This window comes from Pempheris klunzingeri, chromosome 9 (genome assembly GCF_042242105.1).
Source record: "Pempheris klunzingeri isolate RE-2024b chromosome 9, fPemKlu1.hap1, whole genome shotgun sequence".
Taxonomy (NCBI): Eukaryota; Metazoa; Chordata; class Actinopteri; order Acropomatiformes; family Pempheridae; genus Pempheris; species Pempheris klunzingeri.
Window position 1 is genome coordinate 194779 of NC_092020.1, and position 24692 is coordinate 219470.

At 42.2% G+C, this 24692-nt stretch overlaps 3 protein-coding genes across 4 annotated transcripts; 2 read left to right on the plus strand and 1 right to left on the minus strand.

The window, feature by feature from the left end:
* The first annotated feature begins 1661 nt into the window (after positions 1 to 1661).
* rbm22 (RNA binding motif protein 22) lies at positions 1662 to 6856 on the plus strand. The gene is made up of 11 exons (XM_070836764.1): positions 1662 to 1731; positions 3031 to 3084; positions 3188 to 3217; positions 3347 to 3479; positions 3594 to 3694; positions 4014 to 4186; positions 4441 to 4641; positions 4818 to 4982; positions 5410 to 5498; positions 5742 to 5870; positions 6109 to 6856. The coding sequence occupies exons 1-11, from the start codon at positions 1678 to 1680 to the stop codon at positions 6261 to 6263; spliced, it is 1284 nt and encodes a 427-aa protein (XP_070692865.1). The 5' UTR covers positions 1662 to 1677; the 3' UTR covers positions 6264 to 6856.
* Positions 6396 to 11615, minus strand: LOC139207130 (myozenin-2-like). 2 transcript variants are annotated; one of them, XM_070836766.1, is made up of 6 exons: positions 11432 to 11615; positions 10875 to 10977; positions 9632 to 9795; positions 9061 to 9142; positions 8251 to 8434; positions 6396 to 7484 (listed from the first exon to the last, which is right to left on the minus strand). In XM_070836766.1, exons 2-6 carry the CDS (start codon positions 10963 to 10965, stop codon positions 7301 to 7303), a joined length of 705 nt encoding a protein of 234 aa, XP_070692867.1. In that variant the 5' UTR covers positions 10966 to 10977; positions 11432 to 11615; the 3' UTR covers positions 6396 to 7300. The 2 variants fall into 2 exon arrangements, with proteins under 2 accessions (XP_070692867.1, XP_070692866.1); XM_070836765.1 differs by having other exon boundaries at positions 8989 to 9142.
* Positions 11616 to 13330: 1715 nt separating this feature from the next.
* On the plus strand, positions 13331 to 21182 carry LOC139207570 (soluble guanylate cyclase 88E-like). The gene is made up of 17 exons (XM_070837308.1): positions 13331 to 13450; positions 13647 to 13787; positions 14547 to 14686; positions 14830 to 14964; positions 15560 to 15683; positions 15786 to 15905; positions 16040 to 16124; positions 16472 to 16558; positions 17200 to 17317; positions 17891 to 18020; positions 18216 to 18362; positions 19088 to 19234; positions 19321 to 19477; positions 19559 to 19668; positions 20476 to 20634; positions 20741 to 20878; positions 21042 to 21182. Exons 1-17 carry the CDS (start codon positions 13331 to 13333, stop codon positions 21180 to 21182), a joined length of 2199 nt encoding a protein of 732 aa, XP_070693409.1.
* Positions 21183 to 24692: the final 3510 nt, after the last annotated feature.

The following is a 24692-nucleotide window of genomic DNA, read 5'->3' on the forward strand; positions in this document are numbered from 1 at the left end:
AGTACAATGTCTTTGGTGCCCAGTCATAGTGACTGTATGATACTAAAGGTACTGCTAAGGAACTATCAGCCTACTTTTATTTGATCTTTTTAATATCTCTTGAGGTGAATATGCCTAATATAATATCAGAAAATAATACTATATATGGCACTAATTATTGCAAAGAATGAAGAAACATGTCAAATAAACAGGTATGAAATCTAAACATTATTGCAAATGGACAGAATTACACACATGGTGCAGAAATGACCATAACAGTGTACCACATAGGAACATATAACACCAACAGAACCATCAACACTTTTCTGTATAAAGTTTGCTGACAGCATGGAGCAGCTGTGAGGTGGTGGTGGTGGTGGTGGTGGTACACCTACACGTCCTCTGACCTTGTGACCCACAAGGTTGGTGATTTTGATTACGGAGTGGCTAAATCCAGGACAAAGCCCTCCTTCAATATAGCTCTGGCCGTCTCATCCACATCACATGATAGAGGAGATAGGGTCACACGACTCATTAGGACAAAGAGGGCCATGCTCAGAAGGGTTACTTTGGTGTCACACTGAACACGGGGCAAGGCGCGGACTGCGGGCCTGGCTACAGCGGAAACAGGAGGAGGAGGAGGCAAGCGGAGATGCAGTTTAACCTCTAGCTCATTGAAATGTGATCTCTGGAGCAATTACTGATCAATGGTCTGTGTTACCTAGCTGATGAGCACTATGCTACTGATTATTCTGTGGAGTCAGTGAACCTAACTGAGACATCAAAAGCAGCAGAAGAGAGCAGAGATGGTTCTCATTTGGATGAAGTCTGAAAGTATTGCAGAGTTACTTTTCTGACTTCCTGACAAGAGTTGCCAGCTCTTCAGGCCTGCATCTAATCCCTGCCCTTTGACTCCACAACCTCACCCTGACCTTAAATAAACATTAGGGGCTTAATTCCCACCCGTAATCTCAAACATCCTGCGCCACTAATTGGAGTTTCACACAGCAGAGACACTCTGACCTGAAGTGGAACAGGTGCATAGATAAAGTGTAAGTGGACTACACAATTGGCTTATGGAAGTTAACACACAGCAACCAATCAGTCTCTCTCTCTCACACACGCACACACACACACACACAGGCAGTAGTGGAAAAAGCACTGGTATCTAGAGGCATTATCAGCTACATGTACTCATCTTGGAGAATGGCCACTCTGATAATGCAATATTTGGCTTATTACAGAAGCTTCATATTAGCTTATATAAGTATTATGTGTTTTGTATGTTGATTTGCAAACAAACATAATGTCATATTATTGTAATAGAATACAAATATTTACTTCTTATATGTGGAGCAGTAGCACCATGGATATGGAATTGCCCCACTGAAGCACTTCTACATCTGTGTGAAAGGAATGTGTTGTAGTAAAATAAATGTAATATGTTTCTTACTCACATACATACACATCCCTTTCCACAGTCTGTAAATGGCATATGAGTTAGTTATGATACACAGCCTAATGTTGCCACATTGCCAATATTTATATGTGCTTTATATTTACTTTTTTTCTTAATTAGCTTGTATCTGATAGTTTGTTGAAATAGGGCGACACCCTAAGGTGAAACGTGGCTCTCTGTCGCGGTGCATTGTGGTCGAGCACTGCTCGCGTCGTTACCTTTGGCTCACACTCCGCAAAATGGCGACGTCCCTGGGATCCAACACCTACAATAGACAGAACTGGGAAGACGCGGTATGTTTAAGTGGCGTTATCGTTTACAGGGCAGGGAGTATGTTACCATATACATCATGTTACTGTTCAATTCCATGAATTAATTTGATCAAAGAAATCTTTGTTTGTCCAGCGGGGATGCTCGGTAGCTAGTTAGCCGTCAGTTAGCTGTAAATGTAAGGAGAAGCGTGGCTGCTATCTTCATGACATGTCTCAGCATTTCATATCAACTTTAATTCATAAAACGTCGCTGTGTCCCCTTGACCTAACAGCAGTGAGCGACAGAACCGATAACATCCGTGATCAAAAATGTCAAACTATCTTGGTTAATGTAATGTTAACATGTTTGTGCTAAAGTTAGCTAAGCTAAGCTAATCGAGGCTAGTACTAGCATGCTAACAATAATTAAATGGAAATGCGTCAGGAAACGTCAACGTTAAAACCTAAACTCATGTCTTTGTTATGCAGAACAGAGTCAATCCGACACACCACAATGTCCCTGCCTGTGGTTTTGATTAGTTCGACACTTTAAACTCGTACCGCGGTGTTTAGCGGGAACGTTAGCTTAGCAGGCACTCATAGAAAAGGACCAAATCCGGCTGCCTGACATGTTACTCATAACATTATATAAAGACTCATCAAACAAACAAACTGCGGACTGAACTTTAATCAGCTCTCACAACTATACAAAATTGTTACTGAATTATTTGAGCCATGCATGTTTGGTAGTGATCATCTCATAAATAAGCTGGTCACTGTCGTGGGGAAACTGAGTATTTGAACTAAATTGAAGTCATCATATCCACCAAGTTTTAACTCTACAATTCACTATTTGCACATCAAGCAGTTATTTTTTTTTGAACATTTTTAAATGTCCACACCCCTACTATATATGGCAATAAATCAGTTTTCTTCCTTGAAACATGACACAACAGGGACTGGGGCCAATGTTGGTGTTATCAAGACACCAAAATATAAACTTTGCAACTCTATACTATGTAGTTGAGGCTCAAGAGCTGCTTATATTTAGGTATTTGGCTGATGCTGTCAGTGGGATGGATTAAGGCAAGGTCATTTTCAGCAGCTAGCACTTGGATTGAAACAGCATCCTTCAACAGATGGTAAAGTAGGAGTGAGCAAGTTCCACTGCTGCCCCGTATTCACACATGTAACTTCACTGTGGTGCCCACAGCAGACAGTGAAACAGGGAATGCAGGCCAAGTTAATACTTCAGATAACTTACGCCACATGACTTTTGGATGAATACCATATATGGAGCATGCTTTTTACTAAATGAACATTTTCTCTTTTGTCTTTCAGGATTTTCCAATTCTGTGTCAGACATGTTTAGGAGAAAACCCCTACATCCGTATGGTGAGCGAGCATCAGTGTAATCATAATGAAGTAGAGGCTATTTTCTGGTTGTGATGATACCAATGGGTGACTGGGTTCACATTTGTGGTGCTTGCTTTTACAGACAAAGGAGAAGTATGGGAAAGAATGCAAGGTATGTTTTGCATGAATACTTTCAATCTTTGTTATGCAGCATATAACCCAATATCGTTTAAGCTTGTAGTGCCATGTTCCATGTAAGGACATACTTTTTTTCGTTTATTTTTCATTCTTTGTCCATCAGATCTGCGCTCGCCCTTTCACCGTGTTCCGATGGTGTCCAGGGACACGGATGCGTTTCAAGAAGACAGAGGTCTGTCAGACCTGCAGTAAAATGAAGAATGTTTGTCAGACATGCCTGCTGGACCTGGAGTATGGTGAGTGCTTGCAACTGGCTCCTGGGACTTTGTAATTGTAATTTGGCCTGTTTCTTTTAAAATAGCATATGGCTTTGTGAATTTAACTCTTTGCCATGGCTTGCTTTTTTACAGGTTTGCCTATCCAGGTCAGAGACACAGGGCTGTCAGTTAAAGATGACGTTCCTAAGTCAGACGTGAACAAAGAGTACTACACGCAGAACATGGAGAGAGAGGTATAGTTGCTTTCTGATGCAGGCAAGAAATGTTGATTTCTGTCTGTTATCTTCATACAGCTATAGGAGCTAGAACTAGCTTTCATAGCTTTCAGGATGACCTGAGCACTTGTATTTGTGACAAAGTCCTTAAATAATGATCCAATTTTCCTTATTTATTAATTTTTTTCCTACACAATACATCTTAAGATGTATAGTTAAGCTACAGTGTAATGGGACATCCCTCAGTAGTTTGTTTCAGTCTAAGATTGTGACTTTTTTTCTTCTTTTTATTTTTGCCATTGATCCTTTGTGTCTGTTTGGACCTCTGTGTTCTTAGATAGCCAACTCTGATGGCACACGGCCGGTGGGCCAGCTTGGTAAAGCGCCCAGCTCTAGTGATATGTTGCTGAAACTGGCCCGGACCACACCATATTACAAGAGAAACCGTCCGCACATCTGCTCCTTCTGGGTGAAGGGAGAATGTAAGAGAGGGGAGGAGTGTCCTTACAGGTGAGTGACCCTTCATAAAAACAGGCTACATTTCTTTTACGATTCATACACGGTCCTGTGTGTGTGTGTGTGTGTTCTGCTGCTGATTGTTCCCTGTATTGATTTATTCTTTTCTTTTGTATGAATGTTGTCCTTTTGAGTTCTTATCACAAAAGGCAAAATAGAAATGTGTGTGTTCTTATGGTTCAATCTGACTGTAATTTCCTTATCTTTGTTACTTCAGTATTTTCTCATTCTGGCTTCTTTTCACACAGGCACGAGAAGCCCACAGATCCAGATGACCCTCTAGCCGACCAGAACATTAAGGACCGTTACTATGGCATCAATGACCCAGTAGCTGACAAGCTGCTGAAACGGGCCTCAACCATGCCCCGACTGGACCCACCAGAGGACAAGTCCATCAGCACCCTCTATATAGGGGGCTTGGGAGATACTGTCACAGATGGAGATCTCAAGTAAGGATTTATATTTCCAAATGGCCCGTGTTCAACTTCCTGTGGCTATTAAGAGGGTGTTTTATTCGTTTTGTAAATGTGGTAGACTGTCATTTAATTGTCAAAGCGAGCATTTACAAATTTAAACCTTTAGTTTCAGTGTTTTGAGTCTAACGGACATTTATCTTTTATTGCAGGAGTCACTTTTACCAGTTTGGTGAGATTCGCACCATTACCATAGTCCAGAGGCAGCAGTGTGCCTTTATCCAGTTTGCTACAAGGCAGTCAGCTGAAATGGCAGCTGAGAAGTCCTTCAACAAACTCATCATTAATGGACGGAGACTCACTGTCAAATGGGGAAGGTAAGAAGCTGGTCAAGAAGGTAAAAGTTAGACATTGCGGTGGACATCACCAGTCTGACACCCCCCCCCCCCCCCCCCCGGGCAGAATTCATGCACTGTGTGGATGCAGCCCAAAACAGCTCCTCATTCCCTCTGATCAAAGTTCTCAGCTCACCATACAGCGCCACTAAGTGGAGCCTCTATTTGGAGGTGTGAAGATTTATAGTGATAATTTGCCTATTAAATGCTGTGTTCAGACACCATGCGTGTTTGAAGAATAACGGCCTGTCAGCAAGTCACAAGTGAAATTAAGCTACTGACTGCAGTGCTTTTAAAATATTACAGAAAGAGCTTTACCTCTGCAAAAATAAATTGCAGAGCATGATACAATTTTGCTGCTGCACATCATTCAGTGGTATCTATAATTTTGTATGGTTTATTCTTTTAGGTCTCAGGCAGCAAGAGGGAAGGACGGCATTAAAGATGGTGTCAGTGAGATGGGCACCAGACTTGATCCTGTACCTGGACTGCCTGGAGGTGAGTCTGCAAACACAGGGAGAGTTGGAATTTGTGTGTGTACACGTGGTAACATAGTCATAAGTGTAATTTTTAAAGTTGTATTTAATGTCTAAATTGTGACATTAATTGTTGATTCTTTTTCATATATATGTTAAAACATTAATGGGATTGATTGATGATGAAATTAAAATCTGAATTATTGCTGAAATTTGTTTGTTTTGTCATATTGTTTCTTTAATTCTATTTCTCTTTGTGCTATAGCTCTTCCTCCACCCCCGGCTTTAGATGAAGAGACTCCTGCAAACTACTTCAACCTGGACCATGGCACATCTCCTGCTGTCATGAACATCGCTCTTCCCCCACCGCCGGGCATCAACCCGCCTCCTCCAGGTACAATCATAACCATGATGTCATAGATGCAGCTTTTATCACATGTGTAGTAAATATGTCAATATAAAATAATCCCATAAACTTTGGAAATCCTGATCTGTTGTTATAGGTTTACTCATGCTAAGCTGCTGAGAATAATTTATTCATCATGTAGCACTGTGTAAATGATTTAAACAGCGAGAAAAGGTAGATGCCTAATACTGTCTTTTTTTTTTTTCTTCCTTATACGCTCAATCAGGTTTTGGCCCTCCAATGTTTCACCCCATGGGTCCTATGGCTCCACCTATGCCCCCTCCAATGAGCATGAGACCTCCTGGTCAAATCCACTACCCCTCCCAGGATCCCCAGCGCATGGGTGCCCATGCTGCACATGGCTCGCGTCACGGTGATTAGCTGCTGGAGTGAAATCATACTGTGCTTAGGTGTCATTCTTTTCCTCGCTTCAAACCTGGCCAGGTGCTTTCACCTCCGATGCTGTCAGTGGGCCTGAAACCTGCAGACTACTCCTGGAAGGAATACACTGCATAGGGAAACATCTGATTTATTATGCCACCTGCACTGCAGTGAATGAACTGAGCACCATCTGTGTCTGAAGACGACTACCAGGAACTTCCAAGATAATCGTGTCACTACTCACAGTTAAAGTACCAGGGCAGCATCTGAACAGTGGAATTTAACATAGCAAAAGACTTCAGACAGGAGAGTAGTGGCAAATGTGATCAGGGCCATATGTTTTTTCTTTTTTACAGGCTACAGCCTGTGGTTGGAGCCATTGTACATATCGAAATGTAATACTTTAGGTTAAACATGTATTTGTCACATTGTGAGGAGTAAAATTCTGGGGAGAATTTTTAAACCTTTTCATTTACAACTTTTTTTTATTTGACACAATCTTAATATTCCACAGCATAATGACTTTATTGTAAGGTTTTCTTTCAATGTTGTTTCCTCTTGTCATTAAAATGACGCATTTTAGTCATTTATCATCTCGGGGTGCATATCCATGAATCTTTTTTTTTTTTTTAAATTATTGCACAAGAGTGTTTTCCTACTACTGCTCTTACACAGCAGTAGGGGGAAAGGGGGGATAAAGACGTGAAGCCAGTGTGAAAAGTATCAGATGAAGACTGAAAAGGGTGGAGAGAAGGGGAGTCAGGTATTGAGACGTGGATGGGATCGGACTCTGCCAAGAGTGACAAAAGACGGATGGGTAGAACTGCTCGGCCTGTGGCGGCATTGTCCTGGACTCTACTGTGGTAATGAACCGTTTCCAGCATTTGTCTCGGCTGATCAGACCACTTTATATATCATGCAGGACTGTTTTGTTTCTTTCCCCCGCAGTGCCCACTGATTAACAGAGGGATCATCTTTGTAGGAGGAAAGGGGCAAGCAGAGGTCAGTGCCTCAGTCTTTCGCTTATCAGCCGTTTTTCATAGTTCATTAGACTCAGGGCAGTAATCAATTCCCCATCCCCTAGGTGCTCTGTTGAAGTTCGGCCGTCGAAACATGCGCTTCTGAGCGATGCTTGGCAGACTCTGGGACTCCACTGCCTCAAAGCCAATCACTGGGATCACCCTCTTGCTGGCCATAGTGCCTCCAAATGGCGTGGCAGATCTGAGGGACAAAGAAAAGAGTCCTTACTAAAGCAGCTTGAATGCATTGTGTTTCATGTTCCTGGCAGAACATGACCTGAGATATCATATGGCTCAGACTACTTTAGATGACATAGAATACTCAGTCTGGTCATCTCTCTGATTTTAACTGGTCCTGTTAACAGGAAAACCACCCGGGGGTTAATGATAACTCAAACTGGGCGTGGAGCTGCTCTGCCCAGTAGTTAAGATGAAATTTAATCATGGCTTCACAATTTCATAGTAATCTCCACAGGGGATATACTTCCAGACTGGTTTACAGAAACCAACTGACTGGCAGTTTTAATTGAGTTAAGTCTGAGTTTGTCTTTCATATGCTCTCCATTTCTTCATCTTTCCAAGCTTAACCTTTGCACAGCCTCGCTGGTGTGATGCAATTCTTTGTGTGCATTGAGAAAGGTGATTCCCATTCGTGCGTAATCTGTCTTGTGGAGGCATTAAAAGCTTGCAGCCCCCCAGTGGATCATCTTTCAAGAGCCAGGGTTCAAAATAGCCATCACGCAGCCATACTCGAAGGAGGTGCAAGCCAGAGACTGGATTAATTTTCAAACTGGAAACATGGAGTGAAGCCGAGAAGAGATGATTGTGATGGATGACGTTAGATCATCTGTGGGTCTATTTGAAGATGGTTGGGTCTCCACGCTTGTGCTTCCAACTGAATGGGATTTTTTTTTTTAGGTTATGATATATTTACGTGAACTAAGGAGTGACTAAAAAGGTAGATTTACCTGTTGAAGCACCTGTAGTTGGCAGGCTCTTGACTCAAGGGAAACTGGGGCAGCTTGGCGCTCAGGGAGTTCAGGAGCTCTTCATTGCTCCCCAGAGCTTCTGTCCATGGAGAACAGTAGGATTTTGGGATTACTGTTGTGTTGAACTTCTCACGAGGAATTTCTTTCAGAGGGCCAGAATATCCTGAAAGAATCAGAAGTCTGTCAGTGGGTAAAAATAAGATACCACTATGATTAAAGTGACAGCTTTGTCACTTTAATTTGCAGTAATTGTATCTTTTCAAACAAAAAAAATAAAGGTCCCCTGTGTTGTGAAAAAATATATCTTGGCTTTTCAAACTAATTACAAAGCCCACTAAAAAGCCTCAACAAGACACAAGCACCTAATATACATATGAATTTCTTTGATGTCAATCCTGTCAACAATAGAAACTACAGCAATTAGATCTCAGTGTGAATCCCTGCTAATAGACAGAGCCTCACTGTCCGGTTGGAAGCAGCGCTTTTTGTCAGGCCAAATACACAACAGCAAAGATTGTCGCAGATAAATGCTTTCTGAAAACTGCCAACTCTCCTGGCACTTGAAATAAAACTACTTAGTTCAGTACATTTCTACAAGACTCGCAGATCAAAGTGTCCATGCATTGCACAAGCATTTGGCATCGTGGCGAGCAAATCCTACGGCATGTGGCAGTCAGCAGCAATCCTCTCTTCACCGTGTATTGCAGTACCATTTACCTGGAGCGAGGACTTCAGGAGTGCCCTTCTTTGCTACAGTCTTCTGAAGGTTCATGACCAGGCTATGCTTACCAGGGATGGAGAAAGCCTGGTTCTCTTTTCCTCCCTGTGGCTCTTGGATGATCTGTGGAGAAGGAACAACCAGTGGATGGACCTGCGAAAGGAACAGTGTTGGATTTCTCAAATTAGTATTTTAAGATTCAAAGACTTATTTGTCTTGTACTCATGCAGTGACATGGATGGATGTCCCAAAAATAATAATCAGAATAACAGTAAAAATAGATACAAAGGTTAGGATAGGAATATAAAGGTCGTTATTTGTTAAAGATACTCCTGTCTGATCATTATTATTATTGTTATTGTTCACTCATTTGTCAAGGTGAAAACACCCCATTCTGTACATGCAAGTCCTGTGGAAGGATGGGAAATTCCTGCTGCTATACTCCAAAGAAATCACAGCAGACGCTGAGAAAGGTCAAAGGAGTCTGACGTGACTGGCCATTAATTATAGCTGTTTGATCAATTTTGCACACTAAGCATTAACTAAATGTCAGCAAGACAGGTAGATAATTTGGGGTGTGTTGGTTGTAAGCTCAGTGGATAGAAGTCATCGTGTGCTATGCCCCTTCTCACAGCTCCTTACATTGTTGGTGTCATGAGCACCATTGGCAGTGCTCTCCAGTGTGAACCTCTCAGCCCTCTTCTGTCTCTCCTGAAACATGCGAGAGCCACGATTAGATGAAAGGTTGAGCTCCTCCATCATCACGTCCTTTGGAACGCTGATCTTCTTTCCCAGGTTCAGACCCTCTGGCACAACATGACAGACGAATTCATGCGCTTTAGTAAGTGATTACATTTAATGCCTGTATGCATTTTGAAAATGGCAGCAGCAGAGTAGAGACATCTGATTGCTGCAGGTTTTCATCAGGAGACTAGGTGACTCTAACTCTGCATAATGCATCATGACATTTAGTTGTTAGTACAAAGGCAATAACAACAGCAACTTCCAGACATTTGGAAAGAGAAGGAAAGTAACAGACTAATCAGGACCTTTGGCAAATCTTAATGTCTCCTCTGATCTTCTTGTTTCTGTCAACATTAAACAGCTGAGGGGAACTGATTAAAAAAAAGCCAAACCGTGTGCAGCATCACTAAGTTGGTATGAGCACAGCTTTTTCTCTCAGGGTCTCTTCTCCTCTTATATCATGGCACAGTGGAGGGTCTGAAATAGCCTTGAGATGATGTCAAGGGGTGCGTAATGTTTGTTGTGGTCCAGGGTTGCATGGGTAACTGGGCATATAAATAGGATCTTTGGATGAAAGAGTCATGTAAGAGCGGATGGCCCTTTTTCTCAGACAGGAAAAGCGTCGGGAGAAGTCCAGGCATGTGCCACCCTTGAGGACCTGCCTTTGATCGGCCTGTGTGAAATTCAGTGGTGGGAGTCACATTTTGCTGAGTTTATGGGACTTGTTTTCAAAGTGTAGCTGGCAGACAGCGCTGGAAAGCAAACAGTGCAACTGGGATGGTCCCTGCTGGAATGTTTGGAGAATTTCAAGAACACGCTGGCACTCCTGGGATTTGGGTGTACTGCACTGCATGTGGGCTAACACTGTTTGATGTTTGGCTCAATTACATCTGACAGCCCCGGCTGTGATCGCTCAGTATGACAGCTTAAATATGGGTGTAAATACACACAACAAAATACCAAGTTGTTGATGCATTGTGTTTATTCAGTCATTTCGGTATCAATCTACATAGTCATGTAATCTAATGTCTCTCTTAGTTTACTAATCAGTCTTTACTTCCAGATAGTATGTATGTGCATGCCAGTTCTGTCTTAAAATGTAATGACATGGACATGACAACATCAGATCATCCAAACTTACCTCCCCTGGCCTCCTTAGACAGAGCCCTCGCCTGCAACATCCTCTGCTTCGTCAAGTCATCCAGGCCTGGCTGCATCATCATCATCATCATCTTCTTCCGCCTCTAATTCACAAACATGTGAATTACTGTGAGGATTTCTCTAAATTGTAGTTTGTCGACGATACAATATTTTGATATATAATTTGCTAATGAAAATCTCTTTTGTAGGTGTCCTGTACATTCTAAACTTACCGTAGATATACCAGAAGTATAAATATATGTTTTATCAATAGCTCTTTTATGGTGTTGAAGCTGATATTGCTGAAGTTGCTGAAATAAAATACTTCTTTACTTTACTTCATGTGAACTGTCTTTTTTGCAACAGTTCCATGTACAACTGTGTCTCATTGCAGCAAAACCACAGCGCACCATTACATTTTAAAGTTGCCTCTCCAGCATCCTACAACTGCTGACAGTTCATTAAAGGACCTGGCAGCTTCCACACCTCAGTCAGACTGTAAACTGTGCTTTCTGTCACCTTATGAAAGGCCTACACTGCCCTCACCTCAGCCCTTACCTGCGTCTCCGTACGTCGGGTGTTGGAGCTGGTCAGGATGGTCGAGTGGTTTACCCTGCACTGGAGCTGGGATACTTCAACGCTGCACTCTGACACTCCTCGGCAGAGAAGGAACAGTCTGTATAAAACTCATCCCAGGATGCCTCGGGCGCTTACCTCACTGGGTTATTTTAGCAGAGGAATAAGAGAGTGAGGATGGATGGAGGAAGTATTTGTACGGGGTGCAGGGGGTATAAAAGGGCAATTAAGGAGGAGGGGCAAGTATAAAGATTTACATCCCGACCTCGAGCCTGTTTGATAATAAAAAACATGATCCCTCCTGTGTGTGTGTGTGTGTGTGTGTGTGTGTGTGTGTGTGTGATGGCAGCTGCCGTCCAGATACTGACACTGATCTCTCAGAGAGGCCAAGCATCCAACCTCTCCACTGCAAACATAGACACACACAAACACAACTTCTATCTTCTCTCTTTCATTTCTACCCTCTGTAAAAACTAGTTGGCCATTTATACTTGGTTGCTCACAAACACACCCACCGTGTGTTTCCCCCCCACACACAGTTTTACAGGAGAAGCTGTAAAATTGATGAGGTCACTGCGATCAGAGGTGGTGATTCGGTTTTCCAGTTTGGGGTCAAAGGTTAAACTCTGGCAGTTTACTCTTCCATTTTTGATGGTGTGAGACCCCTGATGTTCTTTTCCCTCACACCGCTGTGAAGCACTGGCATTCTCCTTACCTCAGTACTGAAAAAGATTGCAACAAATGGCACTTCATTGTTTTTCGTTTTGTGTTTTCATTTATCCGCTGGCTTACCAACCGCTGAGAATCTCCAGTTGTGAGTTCTGCATAAACTCGTAGTTTGTATTACAGCAGAAGTGATGCCCTTTAACTTTATATTTGGTTGCCCTTTTTGAACTCAAGTTAGTTTTTTCCCCCCACAAATTGATTCATTGAGCTCAGCAGGAGCCTGGAGTGAAAAAAAACATTTTCCTTATCCCTGTTGAGATTGGATATCGATTTTGCACCTGCCCTGCTCCACAATAACACTATCCCCCAGTGGGAAGCCTCCCGGCCACTGAAAGAAAATGTGGAGTCATCCTGAGTCACAGAAAATTATCTGCAGACACACAATGGAAGTTGAAGAGTTTCTTCACATTATGGGTTTATTTGTTTGGTAGAAAAACGTACTGTGCTCCAAAAACTGGAAAAAAAAAGAAACCAGAGTAGGTTATGAGCCTCCTTTTAACAAATATAAAGTAATGTTTTGTGTGGTGCTGTATCACACAGAGCCTTAAGGCTTAGAGACAATATGCCAAGTTTATTCAAACCTATTGCTTAATTGATTACAAATTATATTAGTTATTGCGACAAATGTCAATTGATAATTCAATGGTTTAAAAAGTAATTATCTACGTAACAAGATTATGAAAACAGGACATATTCTTATGACTAATGCCATCTGTGTTTGAAAGGTGGCTTCCGCAGTGTGTTCATGTCACATAGTGAGAGGTGCACAGCCACCAGGCGCTGACAGCTGACACAAGAACAATAGAGGCCCATTCAGACTTAAGGGCTTGCACGATTAGGGTACCTTTAAAACCGTTAGGCCTGTTGGCTTTCAGATGAAACCTTATTTGGCTGGCTAGTCTGAGAAAGTTCACAACGCCACAGGTAGTGTTGAGAGCAAGAGAGAACCAAAGCAGCAATACTCAGAATACGGCTTTTTATAGCTTCATGCTGAAAGCTAAATGCATTAAGATTCAGATTGCAGCACTAAAAAAAGTCATCGTTCTGAACTTTTCTTATTTGCTTGCAGGTGCCTTTGGGAGGACTGTTGGAAGTCAATCAGTTGGGGAGCTGTCTTGACAGTGCTCAGTTTGAGCTCCAATCCAGAGAGGCATAATGTATGGGCTGCTGTGTGAGAGTCTTCATGACTTCATCAAGGAGTCGTACGGAGATGATGTGTGGAAGCTGGTCAGAGAAAGAGCAGATGTCAGACTGCACTCCTTTGTCACCCACCAGGTATGGTGTCTGTCTCTCTGAAATGAATGATACAATACTGAATGAATGCACTGAATAATAATGTCTGTCTGTATCCAAGTCAACCTGTCTGCAGTTTCTGCCACTGCTCTCTGCTTCTGTCTGAAGCTCCGTAGTTCTGATGTCTAAACATATACTTTTCTCACTAATGATAGGTTCTATATATGTGTGCCTGCAGGTGTATAGTGAGAGCGTGATTCCCCGCATAGCAAAGGCTGCCAGCGGAGTGACGGGCACGCCCTACAATGAGCTGATGAACTCCTGGGGTGTCTACTTCCTGGGCTTTGTTGGGAAGTACGGCTATGACAGGATCCTCAAGGTGAAAAAAGATCTCAGACTCAGAGCTCAGCTGCCTTTTGGTAGGCTGACATTTCTAAACAAAATCTCTCAATCTAGACAAAAGATTTTATTGTGACTTTTATTGTACTTTTTCATCTTTAGGTGTATCTTACAATTGAATATGTTAGAAAATGAGGTCATGCCACATAAATGTACAACCTTCTAAAATAAGGTGCTATCAGTGGATTACATGCACTCATACATTCCAGTTTGGTGCATTATTAACCCAGATTTTGGTCATAGTTTCTGTCCAGATCTTATTATCAAGCATTATCTGTTTTTATCTGAATATTTCTAGCGGGCCATGTTTTGAAGAGTTAAAAATTAGCATAATGCACTGAGTTCTCCAAAAGTTTAGTAATTTAATTTTCAGTCAAAGTAGGAGCAAAATATTTTAAAGGGCTTCTACAGTAATTTTGGATTGCATATTCATGAGTTTGTGGAATTCACAAAAGATGGATTATAAAAAGAATCAAATCACAGTAGCAAAGACCGAGATATCTTGATTTGTAGTCGCTTGTATGGTTTAAGCTCCAAAAATACTGTCCTTATTTTTAAAAAAATGGTTTGTCCTGAAGCACAAGCCAAAATAACTCTGATGAAATCATCATAGTTCACCCCATGATGAGTAAACTGACCTTTTTGTGTAAAATTAGTGAACTGCCCCTTTTAAAATACTACAATTGAAAGGTGGAGCAACTATCTTAGACATGATCTGTCACCCTGTGTCTGCCTTCAGGTGCTGGGCCGTCATGTACGTGATTTTGTCAACGGGCTCGATAATCTCCACGAGTACCTGCGCTTCAGCTACCCCAAGGTGCAGCCTCCAACCTTCTTCTGCCAGGAGGAGTCTGCCACTGGAGTGACCCTCCACTACAGGTCTGAGGCGATGGGGGGAGGGAGAGATGGATAGACTATCAGGCATCAGACATGAAAGTAGGAAAAACAGGGCATACAGAGAGAAAGCTGTGCGATTAATTTCTTTCAACTGATATAGAATTTTCTTCTTCCGTGACCTGCAGGAGTAAGCGCAAAGGCTATCTGCACTACGCCATGGGTCAGCTGCGGCAGATGGGGAAACAGTTCTATGACACAGACATCCATGTAGAGGTGTTGTCTGAGCAGATGGTCGGAGACTACTCCCATGTCACCATGAGGTAGGTACACAAACACACACACACACACACACACACACAATGGTAGAAAGTAAGTGCTTTAGATCGAGTACAGCAGAAGAGTACAAATTGTACTTTTCTTAATGTTATGCTGTGTCACGCTTCTACTCCATTACATTTAAGAGGGAAATGTTTGAATGTTTACTCCACTAGCAGCTACTGCTAGTGATTATTCCTCAGGTTGAGATTTTACATAAAAATCATATGAAAGGAAAGGTTCTTCTTTCCCTCCCTATCAATCACCTCATGATGCCTCAGGTTTATCTTGTGGCCCTTTGGTGGGGGCCCGACCCTTAGGTGGTGAACCACTGGACTAAACCATGTAACTGTGTACACACAAGTAGCTAACCACAACATTAAAATGCTACTGATGCATCAATACTATGAATCTACTCAATCTAATCTTACGTTTGATAACTTAAGTACAATTTCCTGTCAATAATTTTGTACTTTGACTTTAAGTAAAAATTTGAATGTAGGAGTTTTACAGAGTAATTTAACTGTGTTTCATTGGTACTTTCATTTAAGTAAAGGATCTGATTACCACTTGTATCTAACTTTAAACTGATCTGTGCAGGCTGAACTTTGACAACTCAGCCTACCGCTACATCATGAAGGAGGATGAGGAGGAGCAGGACATTTTGCCCATTACCTCAGACTTCTTCTTTGAGGTCTTTCCCTTTAACATCGTCTTCAGACAGGTATTCCCTCTCAGTTACATTGCTAAAGTCACCAAGGGCAGCTCAAGAGTGAAATGAAGCTTTATATGAATTAACACTCGTTACAATTCTTTGATTCTTTAGGACATGGTGGTGCACAATGTTGGCTCGGGCCTGGCCACAGTCTTCCCTGATCTTGATGGGAAGAAGATCAATGATGCCTTCTTGCTGGCTCGCCCCCTAGTGGAGTTCACCTGGAACATGGTAAGACGTCACTTCAAGTGTCCCAATTTCAGACAGACGGTGTTAATATTTCCAGCCAATCCAGGTCAAACTTCCCAGCTCTAAATAGAATGCTGATGAGTACCAAGAATGCTGATTTAATAATCTGTACACAGATCATCTCCCACCCCAACAACCTTTTTGAGATCATGTCTAAGGAGCCTGTGAAGAGAGAGAGGAACCTTCACAACCGAGTCCAGAGTAAGAGTGGGGGTCTGGCTTGTGGTCAGATCTGTTTCACTACAGTTAGTTGCAAAAGAAACTCTCATTTCATTTTTATTGACTTAAAAGATAGAGCAGTGTCTGCTGTAAAATAAAATAAAATAAAAGCTCAAACATCAACATTAAAACTTGAAAACATTGCCTAATTAAAGTTGAGAGTTTAGGGCTGTTTAGTGTTGCAGCTGCTGAAATGGAATCTTTTGATGCCCTGATACAACTTAAATCGATTGAGTTTTAAGGAATTGATCCCAGCCCTGGATGCTATGGGTGGGTGGGTGTGAATATGAATGTTTATGGCTCTGATAGTTGACCCTGTTTTTCCACAGATTCAGACTATGAAAATGCCAATCGCTCTGCTGACGTAGATGTGGAGCTCATGGCTTTCCAGTCCATCATTGGAGATGATTACAAAGGTCACCTGTTATATAAAAAGACACAAAGCAAGACCTGAATATACAGACACAGAACTGACATTTGGGGAAATAAAGTTATTTGCCTCCTTGTTGAGAGCTGAGAACACTCTCACGGACCACTCCCACAGGTCAGCAGTTTGCTTAGCTTAGCTTAGCTTATTAAAATAGAGAGACAGGGGGAAAGATCTGGGCTTGCTCTGTCTAAAGATGACAACAATCTGCCTGATAGCACCTCCTGTTGTATGTCGTCTGTTAAATATGTACAAAAACCAAAGTCACCATAGATAATTCCTGATTCTATGCGAGCTGAAAGCCATTAACTGTTGATAGTTTGAACTAGATCAACTATTTTCCCCTGTTTTCAGGCTTTATGCTAAGCCACGCTAATTAGCTGCCGTCTCCAGCTTCACACTAAACGTACTGATATGAGAGTAGTATTGATCTTCTCATCTAAGTGTCAGCAAGAAAGCAAATCATTTCACAAAATGTCAAACCATTCCTTAAAAAATGCCCTGAGCTGTTAGGCCAGCCATTAGGCTGGCATTTTTGACACAGTACAGTTATTATCTTCTGCTTAAATTTACCCTAAAACACCTCTTTAAATGTTTGTCTTGTTGGCATTTCATCGTGCTCTCTTTTAGATGGTAATAGTGCTAATGCAATGGAGAGCTGGGGCGATGGGAGCCGCTGCCTAAGACTCAAAGGACAAATGAGATACATGCCAGAGTGGGAGTCCATCATCTTCTTGGGAACCCCTGTGTAAGGCACAAACACGCATTAATTCACACACACACACACACACACACACCCATAGACACAGATCTTTATTAAAACGCTGCAGTTGAAAAGTAAAACATTCTGAAAAGCAGCAAGAGCCAAACTGAATTACGAGGCTGGAAATAAAAGCCTGGGCAGTGAATCAAATCAGGGGCCCATTCTAGCAGCACTTACCATGCATGAAATGAGCTGCTAATTAGCTTGTAATCAGACAGTGCAGCTCTTGTGAGCCTAATGGGAATCCATTTGCAACTGAGAGTGTTTTCCTCTGAGTACATTACCAAAACATATCCCTCCTCTTCTAAAAGATTTTGTTTTGCATTTACAAATGCTCTTATGCCTGTATTGACAAAACTCCTGAAATGTTAAATGCCATATTACACTGCTTATATTATGTACACTGTGGGAAACTTAAAATTACATATTGCTGTGTTTTAATTCTCCATTTTTACAGATACTGCTTTTGTTATTTCTTAATCCGTTCTGTAGTTGTTTTAGTACATATTCCTGACATTCTCGTTGTCTATGTGTGTGTGTGTGTGTGTGTGTGTCTAGGATGGAGAGTCTGAGTGCTATGTTTAAGACTGGCCTGTACATCAATGACCTGAGCATGCATGACTCCAGCAGAGACCTGGTGCTGGCAGGCACGCAGCAGTCAGAGGAGCTGAAGAGAGCTCTCATACAGGTTTACCCTGCCGAAATACGGCAGCATTTTATATGTGTGATCAGTTCACTTGTCACTCTTCATTATGCAGAGTTACTGTGAAGCTCTTCTTTCAGTCTGGCGGCCACAGATCACCTACCGCCCGCAGACCTGAGATGAAAGAAGCAGCTACAGACTCACTGTGTTATTCTGTCTTATTTGCCGTTGTGAGTACAGGAGCAGAAGAAGTCCAGTAAGCTTGAGGAGAGCATGAAGATGTTGGACTATGAGATGAAGAAGACTGATGACCTCCTGTACAGGATGATTCCCAAGCCGGTGGCTAAAAGGCTGCGCAAAGGAGAGCCGGCTGTAAACACTTGTGAGGTCAGGACTGTGGATGGTTATCTATTGATCTATTATACACCTCAAGTGCTAAAAACAACTGATGCTGCTCTTAAAAATAACAGTTTAACATTGTGGGAAATGTGGCCATTCACTTTGTCACAGATGAGATGACTGGCACCACTCTCATGGGTAAATATGAAGCTACAAGAGCCGATTAGCTCAGAAACAGTGGGAAACAACTAGCCTGGCTCCATCCAAAGATAATAAAATATACTCACTAGCACTTCTGCAGTCCACTAATTACATACAAGATATCAGCTAAATAGTTTTTGCTACCTTCGGACAGAGCCAGGCGAGCTGTAGTTTCATATTCATCGTAAATAAGAGACATATACAGACATATCAGACTTCCCATCTAACTCTCTATAACTCACATTCATCTACTGAAGCACAAAAAAGACATTGGCTCATTTGTTTGATTAAAGATTTTGGTGCAAACTGAGGTTTTTTTCTTGCCCAGTGTAAAAAGTGACTGGTTCACACACATGTACGCACACACACTCATAAATTCTACTTGTGTAGTTTTACTGTTGGAGACTTTTTGCTACGGTAAAATTCAGCTTGATTGACAGCGGCTTCCTGGTGACGCATAAAAGCATAGGCACAAAAATGGCCCATGAATGCTCGCCTCCCACTCCTTTGTGTGGGTGTGTACAGTTGAACAACCCTCCTGCTCATCAACTCTCTTATCTCTTTTCCCCCAGGTGTTCCCAGATGTGACCATTCTCTTCAGTGATGTAGTGGGATTTACTCGCATTTGCAGCCACATCACGCCAATGCAGGTGGTCTCCATGCTCAACACAATGTACACGCTGTTTGACACGCTCAGTGAGAAGCACCGCGTCTTCAAGGTTCGTGTGTGTTTTTTTCCCACTGTTTAATATACATTATCTGGAAGTGCTGCTGCGCGAGAGCTGCTGTTCCTGTTATCTCCCAGGTAGAGACTATCGGAGATGCTTACATGGTGGTCGCCGGGGCTCCAGAGAAGACAAAGTATCATGCTCATAACATCTGTGACATGGCCCTGGACATGGTGCGCTCCATAGATCACCTGAAAGACCCCTCTAATGGCAACAACATACAGATTCGTGTTGGTGGGTAAAATATGTCTGGGCCTATTTGTGTGTTACTGTTGCTGCTTGACTCAGTAAACTAACCTGTCGTTTTGGATGCAGGGATCCACTCTGGGATGGTCGTGGCAGGTGTGGTCGGACATAAGATGCCACGTTATGGTCTGCATGGTGACACAGTCCATACTGCATCTGCCATGGAGAGCAATGGAAAGGTACGGAAGGGTAATGAGTGAAGGAAAGATGTCAGCTGATATGAGAGAGAGAAGTAAGGCTGCAAGGCTAAGCCAGTATACAGAATATAATGACTACAATGATATTTTCTGTGTTTTTGCTATAACTGCATTATTATTCTTTATCCTATTCAGGAGATGCACATTCAGCTCAGCAGTGCCACCTACGAACACCTGAAAGGAAGTCATTTTATTTTTGAAAGAAGGGGGACCATTACCATCAAGGTTAGGGGTCAAAACCATAGCAACTGCACTCACCACATTAACTTTATTCACCGAGGCACAACATGTAATTTATATGATCTGCTGTAGAACGTCTGAATAACACACAGCGATGACTTGGCTGTGTTCATAACTGTGTCTACACATACATACATACAAAATACATACATGTTATCTGCACATTATACACAGCCTACCTGAATGCAAACATTGAGGCTGTAATCTGCGTTAATGAAAGATATGTATATCGGCGATGAGACATAATAAGCGTTTCTGAATCTAAAAATAATAAATATAATGATAATAAAATAATAACAATAACCCATAATGGCTCTGGGGGGTCAGCACACGGTATGCAAAACTTGTGATTACAGGTTGCTTGTTGATTTGGCTGTACCTTTAGTGATAATGGCAGCAGAGTGACTCCCAAAGGTGTCTGAGGCAGCTGATTACAGGTGCCAATCTCAAGAAAGCAAGAGTGACTCATTTGTCATCAGGGAACTCAGACTGTTGAAAATCTGCCCTCCAAACAGAAATTGTTGTTTTCTTCTCTCCATTCATTTCTAGGGGAATGTTGAAATCGAGACCTACTGGCTAAAAGGAAAGAGGGACAAAGATGGGAACGCTCAGGCAGCGTGTCCTCAGTTTGAGACCCAGACCATCAGCAAGGCCATCAGCAAGGCCACCCTCTCAGGCCCCGAGGCCACAGGAGATGAGGAGGGACTGGTAAAAATTTCACAAAGACATGCTTGAATGGTAAACGCTCTCATTTGCTTCATTGCTACCATCATCATCTCTGATTCCTCGAGTCTCCCGCTGTGTTTGCCCCAAGGTTTTCCCACTGGTGGCAGGGGAGGATGAGGATGACGTCAAGTCTATTCGCTCTCATCGCATCAAGATGGAAATTTCAGGCCATTCTCTGGAGGAGTCGATGGAGGAGTGCCGGGTGGAGGAGATGTCCGTTCATAAGGTGAGAATGAGTAGAATAGATTCAGAGTTATTTATGTTTCTTGTCATCTATAACCGTCATTAGGATTTCCTTCCTGGGTTCTTATTAGCTGTTAATGCTGTTTTTACACTTGCTATTATCAGTGTTATAAAATGAGCTGTTCCTTCCCCATTCCCACTATAAGGATGCTTTGCAGGACGGCCTCCAGGACTCCCACTTGGAACTGGATTCGCCCGAGTCTGACGGCAGAGACTCCATCATGGAGTCCTGTGGCAGCTCCTGTGACTCCCGCTGCTCCAAGAGCGCCATGTGCTCCGTGTCATGAGCTAATGTTGCTGTAGCCAGTAATTCATTTCTCTTACTGTTTCTAAAGTGCTTTTTGTACGACTCAGTTAAAGCACTGAATGCTAGACCAAATGCCAGATAGGAATGCAATTTAATTTGTTACTTTTTCCTTTTTGGAGGAGCTCTTGTAGTGATGCCATGACAACCTCTAATGATGTGTTGTGTGTACATAGTGTAGTCTGTAATGCTTGAAATGCCTAATGGCTTTGTGTGGTGTTATATTGCACAGCAAAATCATCAGTGCATATTTAGTTCTGACAATACAGACATCAGCTGTAGCAATCATTAATGTTGCACTTTGATCAGTTTAAACAGCTGCCTCAGAGCTTTAGCAGCTCTACGAGTGAGCAGAAACTTAATTAGTCCAATTAACACCTCAAAGCAATTGCAAACTTTGCTGCGTGCCCATTTGTGCAACAGCAGGTTAGTACCAAATAGTGTTCACTGCCACACGGTTCGGCTGGACACAAGCTCAGTAATTTCCTGCACTGTTTGTTCTGTTGCACCTTGCACATTTGACATTTGTTTTTTTTCATCCTGTGAAGAAATCGGAATCTCTCATCCATCCCCCTTCCTCCTCTATCCTTCGTCATATTTCCTTCATCTTGCATGTCTGAATACATTGTTCTAGATCAGTCTTGTCAAATACACAGCCACGGCACAATGTAAAGGCTTGTCAGCTCAGTGAAAATAAAGCAATATGACTGCTGAGCTGCGCGTGGATCCGCTTCTTATTGTTTGTCCTGTCACTCAAAGGCATTCAGACTCACATGACATTTGCATATATTTTGCACTTTTTTATTGAACACAGTTGCCCATGGCTATAGTTGTATTTTTATTGTGTCTATGTGTGCTCATGTGACATTCATGCATGTGTACCTGCATTTTCTTACCTTAACTCCAGTGAATTCCAGGAAACCTAGTTCCTTTTATATTGTGGTATTTTAGCTTCCAAACGCAACATAACTGTACTTTTTGTGATTGTCTAGTGTCCAAAAATACTGCTCCTGTTCAATCAAACACAGGAACAAATCAAATCAATTTAGGAGTTTAACGATTGTCTCAAATTTCATGCTTTGGTTTAATGCTTAAGGTGAAATTATCAATCTGCTTTACAGTGCTATGACAAATCCATACAAGCCACTAAAACAACAATAGTGTAATCCTGACACAAAAAACATCAATAGACAGTCAAAAACGAGTTATCCTGGTATGGAATCCGAGTCAGACAACGTTCCCCACTGACTGGTTATCAGAGGAGCTGCACTTAAAAGTGGCGTCCTCTCTGTCTATGCTGCATCTGTTGGTGGTGTGCGAGTCTGTAGGCGATGACCCGATGGAGCAATGGAAGCAGAAGGCGTAGAAGAAAGCAAGCAGCAGCAGGAAGCAGACAACACAAAAAATGATGACAATCAGGATAGTGTGCACTTGCATGTGTGCCTCCTCCCATGGGAGTATCGTGGTGGTGGTCAGAAGGCTGAAGGTCGATCGTGTAGCATTGAGACTGGGTAGAAGGGTCACTGTGGGTAACTGCGGCTTCATGGAGGCCAGGTGGGCGACTTCCGGCATGATGCGAGGATGTGTGCCCTCAGTGGCTTGGAGATACTTGCTGTTGCAGCTTTAATGAGACAGACATCTTTTAGTTTGGTATACCACATGCACAGATAAACACCATCCATAAGACATCGTAGTCATTTTATTTTCAAATGTATTTGAAGTAAATTTTGTCTAATGATAAATCAACAAAGCATAAAAATATTAATTAGTTTGGTTTTCACATTCTCAACACAGTGCATTTCTGTGCAAAATCTAACAGTGCTAGAAAAAGTATTCATTTTAACAACATCACTTCATTTTTAAAAGCAGAGGGTTAATTATCTTCCTCACAGACAGCCAAATGCAGACGTGCCTTTTGTTCTTACCTGGTTGCAGTGTTGTCCAGGCTCTCTGAGCAGGACTCAGCCTGTCCTTTGATGAGGAGATCTTGGGAAAATGAAAGAAATGGAGGACAAGAGAGGGTGGGCTGGTGGAATATGGATAACAGGGAGGGTTGCCATGGCAACATTTGCTGAGGGGCCACTAGCATGAGAGTGACATCATATCAACTTAACATTGAGAATGTTTTTTAAAGTATACAAATGGAGATATCAGGAATATGTAAAGAACTACTATAGTGTGTACCCCCAAAACACCTGCAGCTTATAATAAAAAATGATTTGCTTCAATAATTTACTGGTATCATTAAGCTGCGCAGGAATAAAAGTATCTGCCCAATCAAGCCTGAGCTTTGGAATAGAAAACAAAATTAGTGAAATTAGAGAGTGTCAAATCACTTATTTGTAAAGAGCAAACCCTCCTCATCAGCCCTGAGATTAAGCAGGCTGTCTAATACTGCCACCTGTTGGTAAAAGAAGCCGCACTGAGCAATACACTGCAAACAACAATCTCATCTCGCCACCAGCCCAGTCCCTCAGCCGTCTGGCCTCCTTCAAACAGCCATAATGATCCTTTAGTACAAGTTGTAATTGGTCCCACGCCCCCTGCTGTGCTCGCTCAACAGGAGTTGATGTCTAAAAAAATGTTTCAGGACTTGCACCAAATTTGAGTTGCCATGGAGATGACTCAATATTCATTAATTTTGTTCACACTTAGAGCAGGAAAACTAGAGAGCAGCTATTTCTTTCCTCCCCAAAACCACTCATAAATACCAGACAAAAGAAAAGAAAAACTATTCATTAGCATAATTTCATGTGAAGGAAGATACAGATATCCTGCCAGCTGATGTGATTTTAGAGTGCTTTCAGATGGTTAATTACAGCTGCAGACAATAGACACAAAAGACCCATTAAATCCAACTGCAGCTGAGTACAGCTAAAATGGCTGAATGGGGGACTTAGCCTACACCAAGGTCAGTCTAAAGGACAAATATGTGAAGAAAGACCATAGTGCTGCATAGGCCTTCAGAACCTGCTGTCCGGGTAGAGATCAACCACATGTGGGTAAAGACTGAGCAGGTCTTCTGAAATGAATGACCTGGGTGAAGAAGAAGAAGAAGAAGAAGAAGAAGAAGGAGGCGAAGAAGGACTTTACCTCAAAGTTGCCCACACAAAGTAGACTATTTGTATTTCTGCTGGGACAACACACAGTATTCCCAGCTGGATATGAGATGTATCATATGGCCAAGTACCTCCTGACAAGCTCTAACAGAAACACACAGTGCTGTGAGAGTCTGCATGCTACGTAATAGTCCCAGAATTAACATATAAAACAAACATTTTGAGAAGAAGTCTCCCTGCTGCAAATTAGTCAGCCTCTCAGCGTGTAATTTGCAGCGCTGTTTGCTCTGCTGTGCCTTGAAGATTTGATATCTTGTTCCGCCACGCGAGTGTACACTTGTAAACTCTACTCTCTCAGTCTTGCTTCTAAATTAGTCTCTCTGCCCCTTTACAATGTAAGTGGTTGTTATTGCGGTGTGGACATAAAGCAACAG